General features: G+C 40.9%; 1 protein-coding gene across 8 annotated transcripts in view; it reads right to left on the reverse strand.

Annotated features, from left to right (window-relative positions):
- The window catches only part of LOC105148447 (protein groucho), a 76,918-nt gene that overhangs the window by 42,833 nt on the left and 19,678 nt on the right, over positions 1-14,407 (reverse strand). For 4 of the 8 annotated variants that reach the window (XM_087411171.1, XM_087411168.1, XM_087411170.1 and 1 more), the window contains exons 2-4: positions 12,196-12,293; positions 9,633-9,696; positions 1,877-1,921 (exon numbers count right to left, since the gene is read on the reverse strand). In XM_087411171.1, the coding sequence (XP_087267297.1) occupies positions 1,877-1,921; positions 9,633-9,696; positions 12,196-12,293 (207 nt within the window). Of the gene's footprint in view, positions 1-1,876; positions 1,922-7,757; positions 7,822-9,632; positions 12,294-14,407 lie in introns of those variants that run through there. The other 4 variants (XM_087411169.1, XM_011060168.2, XM_011060170.2 and 1 more) reach the window with 2 other exon arrangements.

Here is a 14,407-nt window from a genome sequence, read left to right on the forward strand (position 1 = left end):
TCAGATTTTTATATCTGAATCGATAAAAAAAATTTGCTTCTCGAAGACTCTCATATTACTGACGGAAGAGTTAAAGAAAATGTTCATGTTACACGGAGAAAAAAAAATTGTTCATTTGCTTAAACTAATTTAATTCTTTATTTACTTCCTCGAATGTTGAATATATTTAAGTAAAATATAATGTACATTGCCAGCGGAGGGATAAATAAATAAATAAATGACGTATGTCAAACGTATAGGATGCAAATTTATCGAATAAATAAGTTAAACAAATGCTTTGGATCGCGTAATTGCTGTTCAATTTCTCCAGTCACGTCCTATCTAAAATACTTGCAAACGCGTCAACACGATCTCTCGGTTGAATGCCTTGCTCAGGAAAAGAGATAAGCAAGCTGCTACCTGACTTGCGTCGCTACTGGCACTTCGTGCCGTGTAAGGCAGAGCTGCCATAAGGCGAACGCGAGGTCTTATTCATGATTTGAGGGGCGCATCCTGCCGAAAAAAAGAAGAGGAGACAGAAAGAATAGGCGGGACGCAAAGCGGATGAAGCGGGTGGAGGGCGGGATGAAGGAAATAACGGGCTCAGCTGTTAAATATTCAATAAACGTGAGCATTACTCGTCGCTGCACGCCCACGCCCAAGATAGATTATGGTGGAGTGTCGATGAAGGGGGAACGAGAATATCGAAGTAGGCGAAGAAAGAGGGATCGCCATTTATTCTATGGAATTCGTGATCGAGATTCTTGTTCGATAGCGTGTACAGGATGCCTTCTCTAGGACACTCGAGAGCTACGTCGTCGATATTGCTGGCTTGTCGATAATTCGACGAATTCACTTGTATGTCGGTTTCAAAACGAGATATTTCTCAAACCTTTCGCGAACGGCGGCGGAAAACGATCGAAAATCCATTCCGCGGATAACAACAACAGAAGTATGCGATTCCCCGACGGGATTTCTGTATAAAATTACGTTCAAGAGAACTTGCCCGGGGGCGTTTGACTTCTATCAGACGCGGCCTATAATTAAGAGATGGAGTTCTCTCGTTGTCGATCGATTAACGCGCGTTTCTCCTTTTCCCTCGCGAGTCACGTCGACCCTAATTTATTTCACTGGGTACCACCTTTCTCTCGTCGTAAAAGGAGAATAGGGATTGCTTCGAAAGAAGATAAAACGCTTTGCGATGCAAACTTACCGCTTACCGTCAATGGATGCACATGCGAGAAAATAAAAAAATTCAAATGATCCGTTCGATATACGATGAATATACAAATGGATACAAAAGGAGCTTACTGAAATCTTTGCAATGGAGTTTCTCGAAATGGATCATCGGTACAAAAATATAATAATAATATATGTAAAAAAATAATACATAGACGTTTAACGATGGTCTATACGAGAAAACAAAATACGAGTATTATTTGATTCGTACGTATTATACGTGCACCGCGAAGAAAGAAGCGTAAAAAGCTCCACGATCTGCCCCGAGTGCTTTCTAAAAGCACGGTAATCTCGGTAGTTCTTAATAAAAGTCTAAAGTCGAGCTAGGTTGCTTTTTTTCATTGCGCAAGGTTTTGCGCAAGAGGCAACACGGGAACTCCGGCCGCGCCGCTATTTGCATGTTATTACCTTGTTTACATATTTATTCAATAGCTAAGATCCCGGAGGGTCGCAAACACCCCGTAATCGGGGCTTTCTCCTCGTGTTCGGCCCTTTAATTTTGGATTAAAGCCCAAAGCTGCGCGCAACGTGCCAACTGAGCGATTAATAAATCACCGCCAACTGACGTCGCGTATCGATCATCGTGAGAGACGATATCGTTCTTTACCGCATTTTCAAGGTACTTGAAATAATGTATGCAAAAACTTGAATCTCTTACCTGTTTGTGCATCTCCACATTAAGCCCGTACGACATCTCGTAATACTGCAAAAGTAAATGAAACAGTCAGATTAGAACGTAATCGCATAAATTACAATGTTAGTATGGAATTAGTACAAGCGTAGTGTTGCATAGCTACGTCGTTATATGCGTTTCGTTAACGAAGCCACGTCGACGTTAAGCGTAAGGTGATGCGTGCGTAAACTAGCAGCGTAACGCCGACTTTCTCATGCAAAAGCTGAACTTTGCCGGAAGGTTGCTCACACGAAATCCAATTTTCGTATTTATGTTACGGCTTTGTCATTTTATCCTATCCCGAAGAAGACGTTACCGTGTAAAATTCCCGTTTATTCTCTCTCTCTCTCTCTCTCTCTAGAAAGCTAAGAGAATTCGATTAAATTTGCACCACGAATATAAGTATTTGCAATACCGATATATAAGTACACGTTCATCGACTTCATCTTTTATTGCGACGAAGAAAAATTACGTCGTAATATACGACGTGTTATTTTTATATACGTATACGTATAACGATATCCGAGTATAAATAATTGAAATTGGCATATAAATATCACATTGAATAAAACGCAAAGCCACTACGCGCGGGATTAATCGAATTATCGAGTTTCGCAAACCAAGATGCTGTTTGAATCCATAATGATGGCTGTGTAGGAAAGGAAACGCCTCGCGGTGGATCCTTAAGGGTCTGCTTCAACGATTGCAGGGTTGAGATTATATCGATCAAATGAGATTACGAGATTACGAAAAGCGGACCAAATTGAGCCGTAATGCGAGGCCGCAGTCAGTCGGTAAGAGGGATAAGCGCGTCGAGAAAATGAGAAAAACGAAGAAGAACGAAGAAGTAGAGAGGATGAGAAAGGAGCGCGGCCCTCTCTCGTCTCCTTCACCCCCAAGGAGAGGCGAGAGAGAGAAAAGGCTTGTACGTGCGCTCGCGCGCGCGTATGCGTGTCGACCAAAGACCGGTTTCTCGTAACATCGTTTCTACATCGTGTGTACAAGAGACTCAGCCGGGGCTGGCTTTAACTAATTCGCTTACTGAACAGCGGTTCTCATTTCGCACGCATGAGATTTCTGATCGTAAAGACTCCGTGCGACAAAATACCGCGCACATATTTATCGTAAACTGTTGCTGTATAGCGATGGTTTACAAGCGTTTCCGTTCCCCGAGAGTACATATTCCGTACCGACGCAATACCAACAGACGGTGGAAGGGTAGAGGGTATAACGACGAGAGGAAAAGAGAGAAAATCCGGCAGTTCGCGATTTTAACGAGCGTCTTGAATATAGTCGCCGCATTATTCCCCGACGGAATCAACGACCGTTGTGAAACGGGCTTTATTGCTCGGTGATCGTAAAGAGCGTACTAAACCGCGTTTTAATATATCGGTGCGGCTACGACACAGTCGGTTTAAAGTTTTTCCCGCGTACATACGAGGGGAATGTAGCGTAATAAACGTCGAGACGAGGTCGAAGAAGACAGTCTCGCGCTTTCGAATGCAATGCTCTCGATGTTACGATTTTAACGACACCGGTAATATTTATTTCGCAATGTGATAGAATTACCGTTAATACTTCAAACGTGGGCAAATTCGTCTGGATGAATATTTTACGAATCTGCTTCGGACAGGCCGCGATTAATTAAACCCGTTTGTTTTAATAATTCGATATTCATTCGGCGCGGTTTATCTTCGAAATTACGATTATTTTGTAAATTGCGAACGCTACAATGTATATATAGAAAATATAAATGTAGAAATTTGGCCTCGTGCACGCTCTGCTTTTAAATATAAATTAATCCGCCCATATTTTTATTACATTCGCGCTCGCGAGCATTATCAATAAATCGCGAAATGTATATTTCAATCGGCTCTGTTCTTGCGAAAATAATAATTTCGCTGAAAGCTCGTAGCTTATGTTAACATATAGTGAAATCTAATTATATTTAAATACATCAACTTTATTATAAAACGTCGAGAACAAAATAAAAAAAAAAAGCAATTAAAAATTTATCAATGACATATATTTTGTTTTTTTTTTATTATCGAATTTTTTTTAATAGAACTTATCGAGGAGAACTAATTATAAATCATTATAAAAATTTACTATCTAAAATATGCTGGGTAAAAGATTTCTCTCTTCCTCGTGCATTTGATGGATTTGAGGATGGAAAGAGAAAGAGACAGTTAAGAAGTGCAGCTACACGAAGATCGTCTCGCCGCTGAAGATCCCAACGAAGCAATTGGTCTTTAATTAATAGACTTCACTAACGGAGGGAGACTGTTGGAGACGGGAGATCAGGATCTTAATTATCACGAGACTGGAAACGCCACTCTCGCGGTCGAGATGTCTAATACGAGTGAAGGAATACTGTGAAGGAATACGGCAACAGTCAGTTACGATAATGGAATGAAGCCACTCGTAAACTCGATACGACGTGATTACGAATACTTTATAGAATCAATATTTTACAGTTGCAATCGCGCCATTTTTTATATTAACAATTAAGAGGAATTCGATACTATTTCGACATTTGTCTTTTCTCGTTTGAAAATAATTCGAGTTTTTATCTACGTTCGTGTAAAATCTTCTCTTTCGAGAAACAGTTCGATAGAAGATTTAGGTTGAATTATTAGCTGAAACTCCTCGACTTACTCCGTGGATAGTCACCTCTAATCGTGACCGATCGAATCGCGAAAACGACTCTAGGACGGCGCAATCTCTTTTCAATTCACGAGCAGCCGAACGATATCGATCATGATCGGTATCTACCCCACGAACATGTTGGTTCGTCCCCTCTCGCGTTAGAGAAAGATAAAAAGACTCTTATCATGCCTTTCATCGTCTTCCAATGAAAATCGTTCCTGAACGTACTCTTTAGGCGATGACGATGTTTCTGGTTCGTGTACGATTTGCAAATTTCGTCCTTGTTGCAATCTCATTACTTCGCGGTCGAATCGGCTTAATCAAGAACATACCACAGCCTACAACTGCAATGGTTTGCATTTTCGCTCGTATATTCGTGCTACGAAATGACTCAGCAAATCAAGCCTCGACGTATCGCATATCAGGTTTGTCGCAAATTCCTCATCCTAAAATTTTATAACTTATCCTTTTATACTGATTTTCAAATCAAACTTAATAATTTTCCCTGACTTTCAATAATATTTGGAAATTTTATTGTACATATTTTCATCCCGATTTGGATGAAAATCCCATTAAATATTTTATTGAGATTAATTTAACATAGCAATATAAATTACTATTAACGTTGCTTGCATTTTTAATTGTTAAGTTGATAGTATTTCAAAATTACTTACTGCGTATATGTATGTATATATATATATTAAACTTTTTTAAAGCCAAAAATTTTTATTTTCGAGAAAATTTTTCAAAACATTCTTTGACCGTTTCCCTATCAATTCCTTGATTTCCAGTTTCGTGGCAACTCCGACTACGGGAATTAATTCTCTTACAAACGCGTTGTTACCTCCAACATTATTTTCGTATTAAATAGGAACGTTTTAAAATCTCACTCACCCAACGAAAGTATCGCGCGTAGTTACAGTTTCGCAAGCGGAAATATGAAGCGGAGGACATACGCTAAATGTATCGAGTGGCATTGCGAGCGTGACGAACGAAGTGGTTCGCGGCCGATCTCTCCCGCCACGCTCGCGGTTCGCGCGCTCGTAAAAGAGTTCACGAGCTCGACAATTACATGAAAGAGTCGTAAAGGCGTAACGCCCCGTGGCCGGGGCTACACCCGTCGTGGTATAACGACGTCGTATCGGAGATCCGACGGCTCGCACGAACGTATATACGCGATGGCCTCCATCGATAACGAGTCCCGGGAGATTCGCCGGCTGGCTCTGCCAGTAAACGCTGCCTCGCGATGTCACGTGGAAAATTTGAGGGAGGCAAGATACGAGGACCCAGCTTTATACGTTACACCCCCGTGTCGATGTGTGCGAGAGATATCCCGTGTTACTGTACCGGTATATAAATGGAACGCGGCAGTTCCATCCGGACATGGAGCCATCGTAATTCTACGGGGAAAACGACGGTGTTGTCCGTCGCAGGAAAGCAAACTGCGGTGATTATCGTAGCAAGACCATGACGCGCGACAACGTGATACTTTATTCGATGCTCGCAATTCATCGACGATGAGGACGACAAAGCATCTGGGCGACGCACCGCGAGACTACGATTGCACCCGTAGGAATCAATGACTCCGCTCGATACGAACACGGACGTGTTTAGCCGAGAGACGTGAGTACCTGTTGCTAACGCCGACCTAAACCCGATACTACGATAAATTCTTGTTACGTCGGTAATCAATCATCAATGATAAAACGACGCGATAGGACGATAGCGCAATAAATATGCTTTCGTGCTCGCCGATCGAAATTTGATTAAGTGCATTCCGTGGTTTCGCTATGTTTCGCGCCGACGTTCGTTACCGCGCAACTGGCAGAACAATAAGCGCTCCCCGTGCCATATCGAAACGAAAGTGGAATAAAGTATGATGTGTACAATACATTTAAACCTGTCGCATGCGTGAGCCGCGTGAGCCGCGTGAGTCGCAGGCCGACCGATCGATACAAACGTACGGAACAAAGGATCGAGGAGCGCGAAGATCGATGGAAGATCGATCGTTTGAGAGAGTAAGAGCGACATACCTGGGACGCGCGAGATAAGCGCGTTCTCGCACGACGTACACGCTATGTACCTAACGTGAGACGATCGCGCCGGCGATTAATCTTCGCGCCGGCGTGAATCGGCGGAAGTGCCACGTCCACGCGAGAGCGAGCGCCGCGCATTTTATATGAAGTTATTTGCATCGACCGAGACTACGCGCGGACTACGGCCTATAAATTATCGCCGGCCTATAATGCACGCTTCGCGAACTTTGGGCAACGAACTTAGCGGACCGCGAACTTACGGCGCGGCGTGCGAATCACGCCGCTATCAAGATCTCTCTCGAATAAACTTCCAGTCGATTTAGCACGACGAATATCTTCGCGGTAAATTTACAAATCGAGGAAGTGTCGGTGCCTCGATCTAAAAAAGATTTGGATCTACGCTTCTCTGGGGAGTGCTTATCGCATCTAGACGATATACCTGGAAATTATCACGTTACGTGTGAAGATATTTCAGGATGGATAAACGAAAAGAATGGAGATCCACCGAGACGTCGGTACAACTGGCGTAAAATTAAAAACCGGTACTCTCAGCGACCTTCGACCTCCCATGAAGAAAGCGGTGCGCGCCTCTTTACGCTTCACACGGCTTAATGAAGATGCATACACTGGCGCAGTCGACGGTGAATCGCGATAACGAAGATCTACGGGCGAAAGTAAGCCGAGACTTTCGCGGCGTCTACATGTACTCTCGCGGGACAAAGCCGAAAAACAAAACTGAAAGAGGAGCCGCGAAGAAGCAACGCACGGCGACGTGTATGACGTGATCCTAAATTATTTCGCCATTCCATTCCATGTCGCAAGACAAATATTTTTTTATCGTAAATCGTACCTCTAGAGATACGTTATACGTACTTTAATTTTTATTCTTTATTGTATTTTAATTTTAATGTAAACGAGGACAAATGCGCGAGAAATAAAATTTATAATTTCGATATACTTCAGCATTACATCGTGGTGCAAATTTGACGAGCGAGCTTAAAACGTCAAATGTTCCCTGCAGTCCGCAACGGTTTAGTCAAGAGGGAGCGCAAAGCTAAATGCAAACCTAAATTTTTCGAGGACTCGTCTCTAGACGCGAAATAAGAAAAGCACTTTGCGTTTAATACGATTACTACCGATATAGGTCCTGCGATAGGTTTCGTAAGCTTGTGTGGACTCACCATGACGTAGTGGCGCTGCATCTCCGTCTTCTCCTGGGCGAGTTTCTCCAGCTCCAACTTAATACTGGACAGAACAAGCAGGAAATCGCACGTGTAAGCTAAACATTAGTAAGTGCAGGCGACATTCAAAAGCTGTGGGGACAAAATAAAGATAGGGGGGGGGGCGCCTCTCTTTCGCATGACCAGGGAAGAATCTCGTGGCGCGTTTTGGCTAACAATAGAGAATAATAATGCCGCTAAAACGAGATTATCGAGTCGTCAACGAGTCGAGGGTCTGTGACTTGGGCTCCGTGGTAAACGAGGGATGCGATATAATGTGCGGAATGCGAACATTGTTCAATCGTATAACGATTCATTAATTTGCTCCCGGATTTTTCCGCGTGTATATATTTTTTTTTAACCTTCCGAACCGGTTCGTTCTTTTTATCACGCCCCCAAATTGAGGGATATTGCGGAGGGGTGGTGCACAGCCAAGCCATTAAAAACACACAATTAGTGCAGCCGCAACAAACATTGATAATAATTGTTATATACTGGCCATCGTGTGTACATGTATATGTGTTTTAACATTGTGTGTGAGTTTCGTGTTTACCAAGTGGACCGTGGAGAATATTGGAAGCGTCGCGATTGCGAGCGAATAATTCATAAAAACGCATTCGTGGAATTTACATCGCGTTCAATTAACAAGGAAATCGTATGCAAATACAAACAATCGCAAACGCGTTAGGTAGGTACTACTTGTCGTTAAATATTAAATAACAAAACTGTTCATTATCGAGAACGATAAATTAATCATTTTATGGGAAAAAAAAAACATGTAATCGTCAGAAAATGTATTTTCGAGCACTTTGCCTCGTTCAAAAAGAAAGTTAATAGAAAATCAATACGAGAGAATCGGCGCGGCAGTGCGCAGGTTCATTAAGAGTTAATCCTCGTCGCGTCGCGCTTTTCCCCGACGCGTTAAAGCGCATATTAATATTCACTTGGTCGGTCCACCATGTTACCCGACAGCGACATCAGAGAGCGGGACAAAGGCGCCCCGTTCGCGATGGCGATAACTTTTTTAACGATGACAAGCCCGCGCCATATTTTTGTTTAGCGCGGCGCTTCGGGGGTGCAGGAAAATAATCTTGCGGTGGCGGCGGTCGACAAAACCGCTTGTACCGCGGCAAATGAATGCGTTCGTATGTGCCTGTAACGCTCGAGTTGCATCGCGACCGCCGTCGTTGCTGCTGCTGCTGCTGCTGCTGCTGCTGCTGCTGTTGCTGTTGCTGTTGCCGCTGTCGTTGCTCCATGACTGTATACCTACGATAACGAGTATGGGGGTGCGTCGCATCGTGTCTCTCTGTGATTCGTGTTTCTCCCCATGTTCCCAGCACTTTTGATGTGCGACGCCAATGCTCGTGACGATAATTTTCCCCGAGTTCTTTTTTTGTCTGTTTCTCTCTTTCTCTCTCTCTCTCTCTCTCTCCCGTTCATCCAATCTCTCTGAAATTATACCTCTGACATTTCTTTGAAGATCCGTGTACCATTTTCCTTTTAATTGCACTCCCACGTATAATATAAAAGCGTTACAGTCGCGCTGCCGCGCATATCGAAAATTCATTTCAGTAAAATCAAATCGGTTTTTTAATAATTTCCCTCCCTTTTTTTTTTTTTTAGGTTCTTCTCAATTTCGCGAGAATTGAAACAGCTCGACCGCGACCGAGCGATATCTCCCGAATTCAAGCGCGACGAAAACGAATGCATTTTAATCTGGGAACAACGGCAGGATGATTCGTATATGGCTTTGTGTGCATGTGCGTATATGTGACGTGTATGTATGAGTAATACGCGCTGCCCCCTTTCTACGTTTTTATCCTTTTCCCGGCTTACCATCACGTAATGCCTCTGTATCTCTATTTTTTCACTGGCCAGTTTCTCGCACTCCAATTTAAGGCTGTGTAAGAAGAACAAGAACAGAGCATTAATATCCACCAGCCCTCGAAATCGTCGGAGCCATTGTCCCTCCGCTCGTCGTTCTTCGTCGCGACATTAAGTTGAAAACGCGCCGTATAACACGCGCCATATATCGCGAATGAGAGAAAATAAAGAACTGTAAAAGCTTCAACGATAACGAACGGAGTAAAAATGGTTTATTTCGTCGTCATCGAGTTTTCAGCGCGGAGGCGTAATAATAAAGTTACAGTTTCTCGAATACAACTAAATTTTCTTTCTTTCTTTCTTTCTTTCTTTTTTTTTTTTTGGTTTTTTTCAAGAGGGGAATTTAGAAGCCTCGCGTAACGGGACGCGAAGCGATTTTAATTCGGTTCGAGGAAATGATAGAATGCACACGGTAATTCCGACGCGGCGTTTAATATTCGTGAAAGGCGAATCGCGCTATACGTTGCGCGGCGTAATCTCACCTATAAGGCGATAAATTAGCACGGTATTAACGATCATGCTCGCGCGAGCGGCAACTCTCGTTACGCAAACGGCAATGCTCGTACGGTCAGAAAGTCGATTAATTATTTCAGATTGACGCCGTGCCAACGATTTACGGGACGATTTATCGAGAATCACGTTGCGCGCTTGAATGCGCGCGCCTACTAACACGTGGCCGAGATAGCTCTCTGTTTCGGTCGGGATGCATTTTTGCCTTTCCGTGATTAATATCTCAATTCACGAAATTTATGAATGTTGTTCTCATCGCGGTATTTCTAAACGCGAGATAAAATTTATTCGCTTAAAACGTGCCCGATATCATCGCGTCATTATCGTAATTATTTTTCTCTTGTTGTCAGCACTCTGTGCTATAATGCTATATTTAACTTTCGTAACGTGAAAAAGGGGGAAGGGGAGAGGAATACCGATGCTCTTTCTGCAATCCCGGAACACTGTGAATTTAACGTATCAATAAATAGAGAAACGTGAATTTGCACTGAGAAAAAAGTTGTAGTAATGATAACAAAAAAAGAGAATTATTCACAAACGGATTATCAATTTTGTTAAAATAGCAAATATATTTTGTTAGATGAGCAAAATTATATGAATCTTTTTCATTTAACAATACAATTTTATTTGGTTACTCACGTTTTGTAAATAATAATATAAAATATTAAGTTGAAATTTTCAATTTTCTTTCAATAATTACAAAAAAATAATTTATTATGATAAAATGAGGAATGTTTCGCGGAGCTTTCAGAGATGGCGTGTCTTCTCGTAAGAGAAATTCGACGTCCTATAAAACGGAATTAGAGTACACGTTTCGTGTACTTCTCGCCACATTAAGGCAACATTTCTTTTTCAAGGCAATTAATAATCAATCGATCTTGATATGTCTCTACATATCTTTGTCAAGCCAGAAACGTTCAAAAACGCTAAACATAATTTCACTCTGTATACAAAGAATAAGAGATACATACTATTCCCGTGTAATTATTTTGTTCAGATAACAAAATATTCTGTTTTTAACTATAAAACATCTCTGAGCATCATACAAAACAGTTTTTATCATTAAATCATCAGTGTATTTATTTAAATTAGTAAATTCAACAAATTAATATCCGCGACATAACCAACAATTTACAAATGGTCACATATCAACAAAAAAATAGTTCTTGCAATAACAAAACTGTTGTTATTCTATATACCAAACATTTCTTTCAGTGCAACGATCGAAGAAACTAATCACGCCCCAGCGAGTTTTTCGCTTCCGAGAATCTGCCAAAGAGCGTGATCTCTGAGGAAACCCTTTTTACTGCCGATCGCAGATACTGCTTACTACGTGCACGCATGCACATAGGTGCGCTGTCCAAATGGGGTCTTCGCTCCTTCTCCAGACCGTGCGCATACTTCGGTGTACACAGCTTCCGGTTGGACAATCAATTATCTGCCTACGTCCGTACTACGTGCGTTTCGCGTGCGCGCCCACGCGGTATTTGCACGAGCGCCTAATGGATACGACCCTATGGTGTCCACGGACGCGAACGTTTACTCCGTTCGACAAACTACTGACCGCTGAACGGAATTTGCATCACGCTTAAACCATCCGCGGGAAAATATGTATTTTTTTTTTATCGAGAAATATGGGAATCGGACAATTTTCCTTTATATAAAAAAAAAAAACGCGGTTGAGATCGCGTAAAGCTTTGGGACAAATTGTATCAATATCAATTTTTTACAAAGGTACTTCATTGCTACTTTAATAACCAGAATAAAAAAATATGTGTCGTCAATTTAAAAAAATTGTATAAATATTAATATCGCTGACAGACAATGAAGATGTAAGTTTATAGAGTTTAACTCGCGTGATTAATACAAATTGCCGGGATTGTCGAAAACAAATGTGATAAATTGATCGTATTGATATTGATCTTTATTTATAGTAACGAAATCCGTACATCTTCAATTGACTGCAATCGATGAGAATACGTTTGTGCGAAATGAAGAAAGATACCTGTGGTATTGAGCCTGTAAAAAGTTGAATTCCTCCTTGATACGATCGCAGGATTCGCCGACCGAAAATTTGAACGGCTGTCCAGGCTGCGGTGGACCCTGCAACACAAAAACGCCATTAAATGTATCGATGTACCACAATCCCTTAACGCCATTAAAGCCCATAAGACCCTGAGATTTATTCGAGAGACTCTACGCTGTTCCACAGACTCACAAGTAACTCGAAATCGATACATAGAGTCGGATAAAAAAATGTTGCTACTTAGGTAGACGTACCTAAACTTCACAACAGAAAAACCGCTTCGTTAATTAATGCTTTTCTTAAATTTTAATATAATCTCTCTGTTCTTCGTGACTGTATATTTATAATACTTTTTATTTTTCTTATCATAAAAATTATTGTTGAATTTTGGTGATTTCTAGAATTCCATTCACGAGTTTTCCACAAGTCAACGATTGGCGGTGAAATAATCTTCGAATATATGTATTTCAAACTATTCCACAACTTCAACGCAGAATCATAGTAATATAGATCGGTTTAAAGTTTAACTAGTTTAGTAATTCACGTATATCTCATTTTGATTCAGATTTCATTGCATTACACGTACTAAGTACAATGTAATAATAAATATAAATACAAGATAATGCGCTAAACTAATTTTGTTAGATTTTCACTTGAAAAAAAAAATATTTGGAACTGCCTTGTTATTATTCGATTAAAGTGATTGACTATTGACGCCTGAAACTTAAGGAAATCAAACTTATAATCAACTGCAAGAACAGAAACAATCACAAAAAATGCCATATTCGGCCTTCGTGCTTAATAGTATTTATTATTTGGAATTTATACAATTTCCAGTTCAAGCAAGCTATGCACCAATTATTTGTCGGTCTTGAAACAGAAATAGAAACAATTTTAATAATTTAAACCGGTTTATCACGTTACGAATAATTCTTAATTAGATTTCTACTCCTCAAGTATATTTTTACATTTATGCCAATTAATTAGATATTACATAATGGACTATTTTTGCAAAACGTGCTGTAGCAAACGCCGAGTTACTTTGGTGGTTGCAGTATCAGCATCCACGAGCGTAAAAGCCACATTATTGCCGGTAGTACCGGTGCTACCCGCCTCCGTATACCTGTTGGTAATAACGTTACGAGCATGTTATCGATCGTTTTGCACGTCGTGCCCTGCAAAACGGATACGCCACTATGGCCTCGTAAAAGCCGGAATATAGTTCCCTCTCCCTTTCTCTCTTTTCCCCCGTCCAATTTTCCCGTGTCGTACGATCTAGATTCCGCAGCGAACGGAGTACATATGCCGGAATCGCGATGTTTCATGTGAGGGGTCGCTAATGATTCGCTGGCGATCGCGATCGCGTAATGAAAATCGTGCCAAAACTCGTAAAATAAAGATCAACTTTCAGGCGCGTTACTGCACTAATGAGTCACACGTGATACCGTACCCGGTCACTATATACAGTGGCCAAAAGTTTCCGACCAGTGACATTTTGTATTCTAGTTTATAAAAAAAAAACCTGATAAAATTTTAACCATTATCGGGGATCGATACAAGATGTGGATAACGAAATCTTGTACTGATATCTGACAATGATTAAAATTTTATCGGGCTTTTCTTTATAAATTAGAGTACAAAATGTCACTGGCCGGAAACTTTTGCACGCCGCTGTATCACGGTTAGCTTTCTCTGGTTTAAAAACCGGAGATTTTTAAAAACCGGACTCAATATATCATTATTTTAAAGCAATGGAGTTGAACAGTTCAAATTGGGTTGAATTTAACATTATATGGTATCAATTTGACACTAAATAGTGTCAAATTTATCTATTGTTTTAGTATACAATAACAATGTATTGAGTAGGAGCAGTGGCGACTTAAATCAGATTAAATTTAACGCTACAGATTCAACAGCGTAGTACACACGATTGGGTCATCCGTGTCTTGCGCTTTTTTTTTCTTCGAAAAGGAGCCTCAAGTAATTAGTTATCATATTTATATATTAGGTGTTGGAATTAATTCGTAGCGTTTTTAATGAAAGAATGTTATTTATTTCACATGAGCATTAAAAAATACATTAATGAAAGTACTTCCCATCACTTGTAAAACGCTACGAATTAATTCCAACACCTAATATAATTTTGTTAATTACACAACTTCATAAATACTTCCTAAATTAAAAAATGTTA

The sequence above is a fragment of the Acromyrmex echinatior genome, chromosome 11 (assembly GCF_024713525.1).
Source record: "Acromyrmex echinatior isolate Ae372 chromosome 11, ASM2471352v2, whole genome shotgun sequence".
Classification (NCBI taxonomy): Eukaryota; Metazoa; Arthropoda; class Insecta; order Hymenoptera; family Formicidae; genus Acromyrmex; species Acromyrmex echinatior.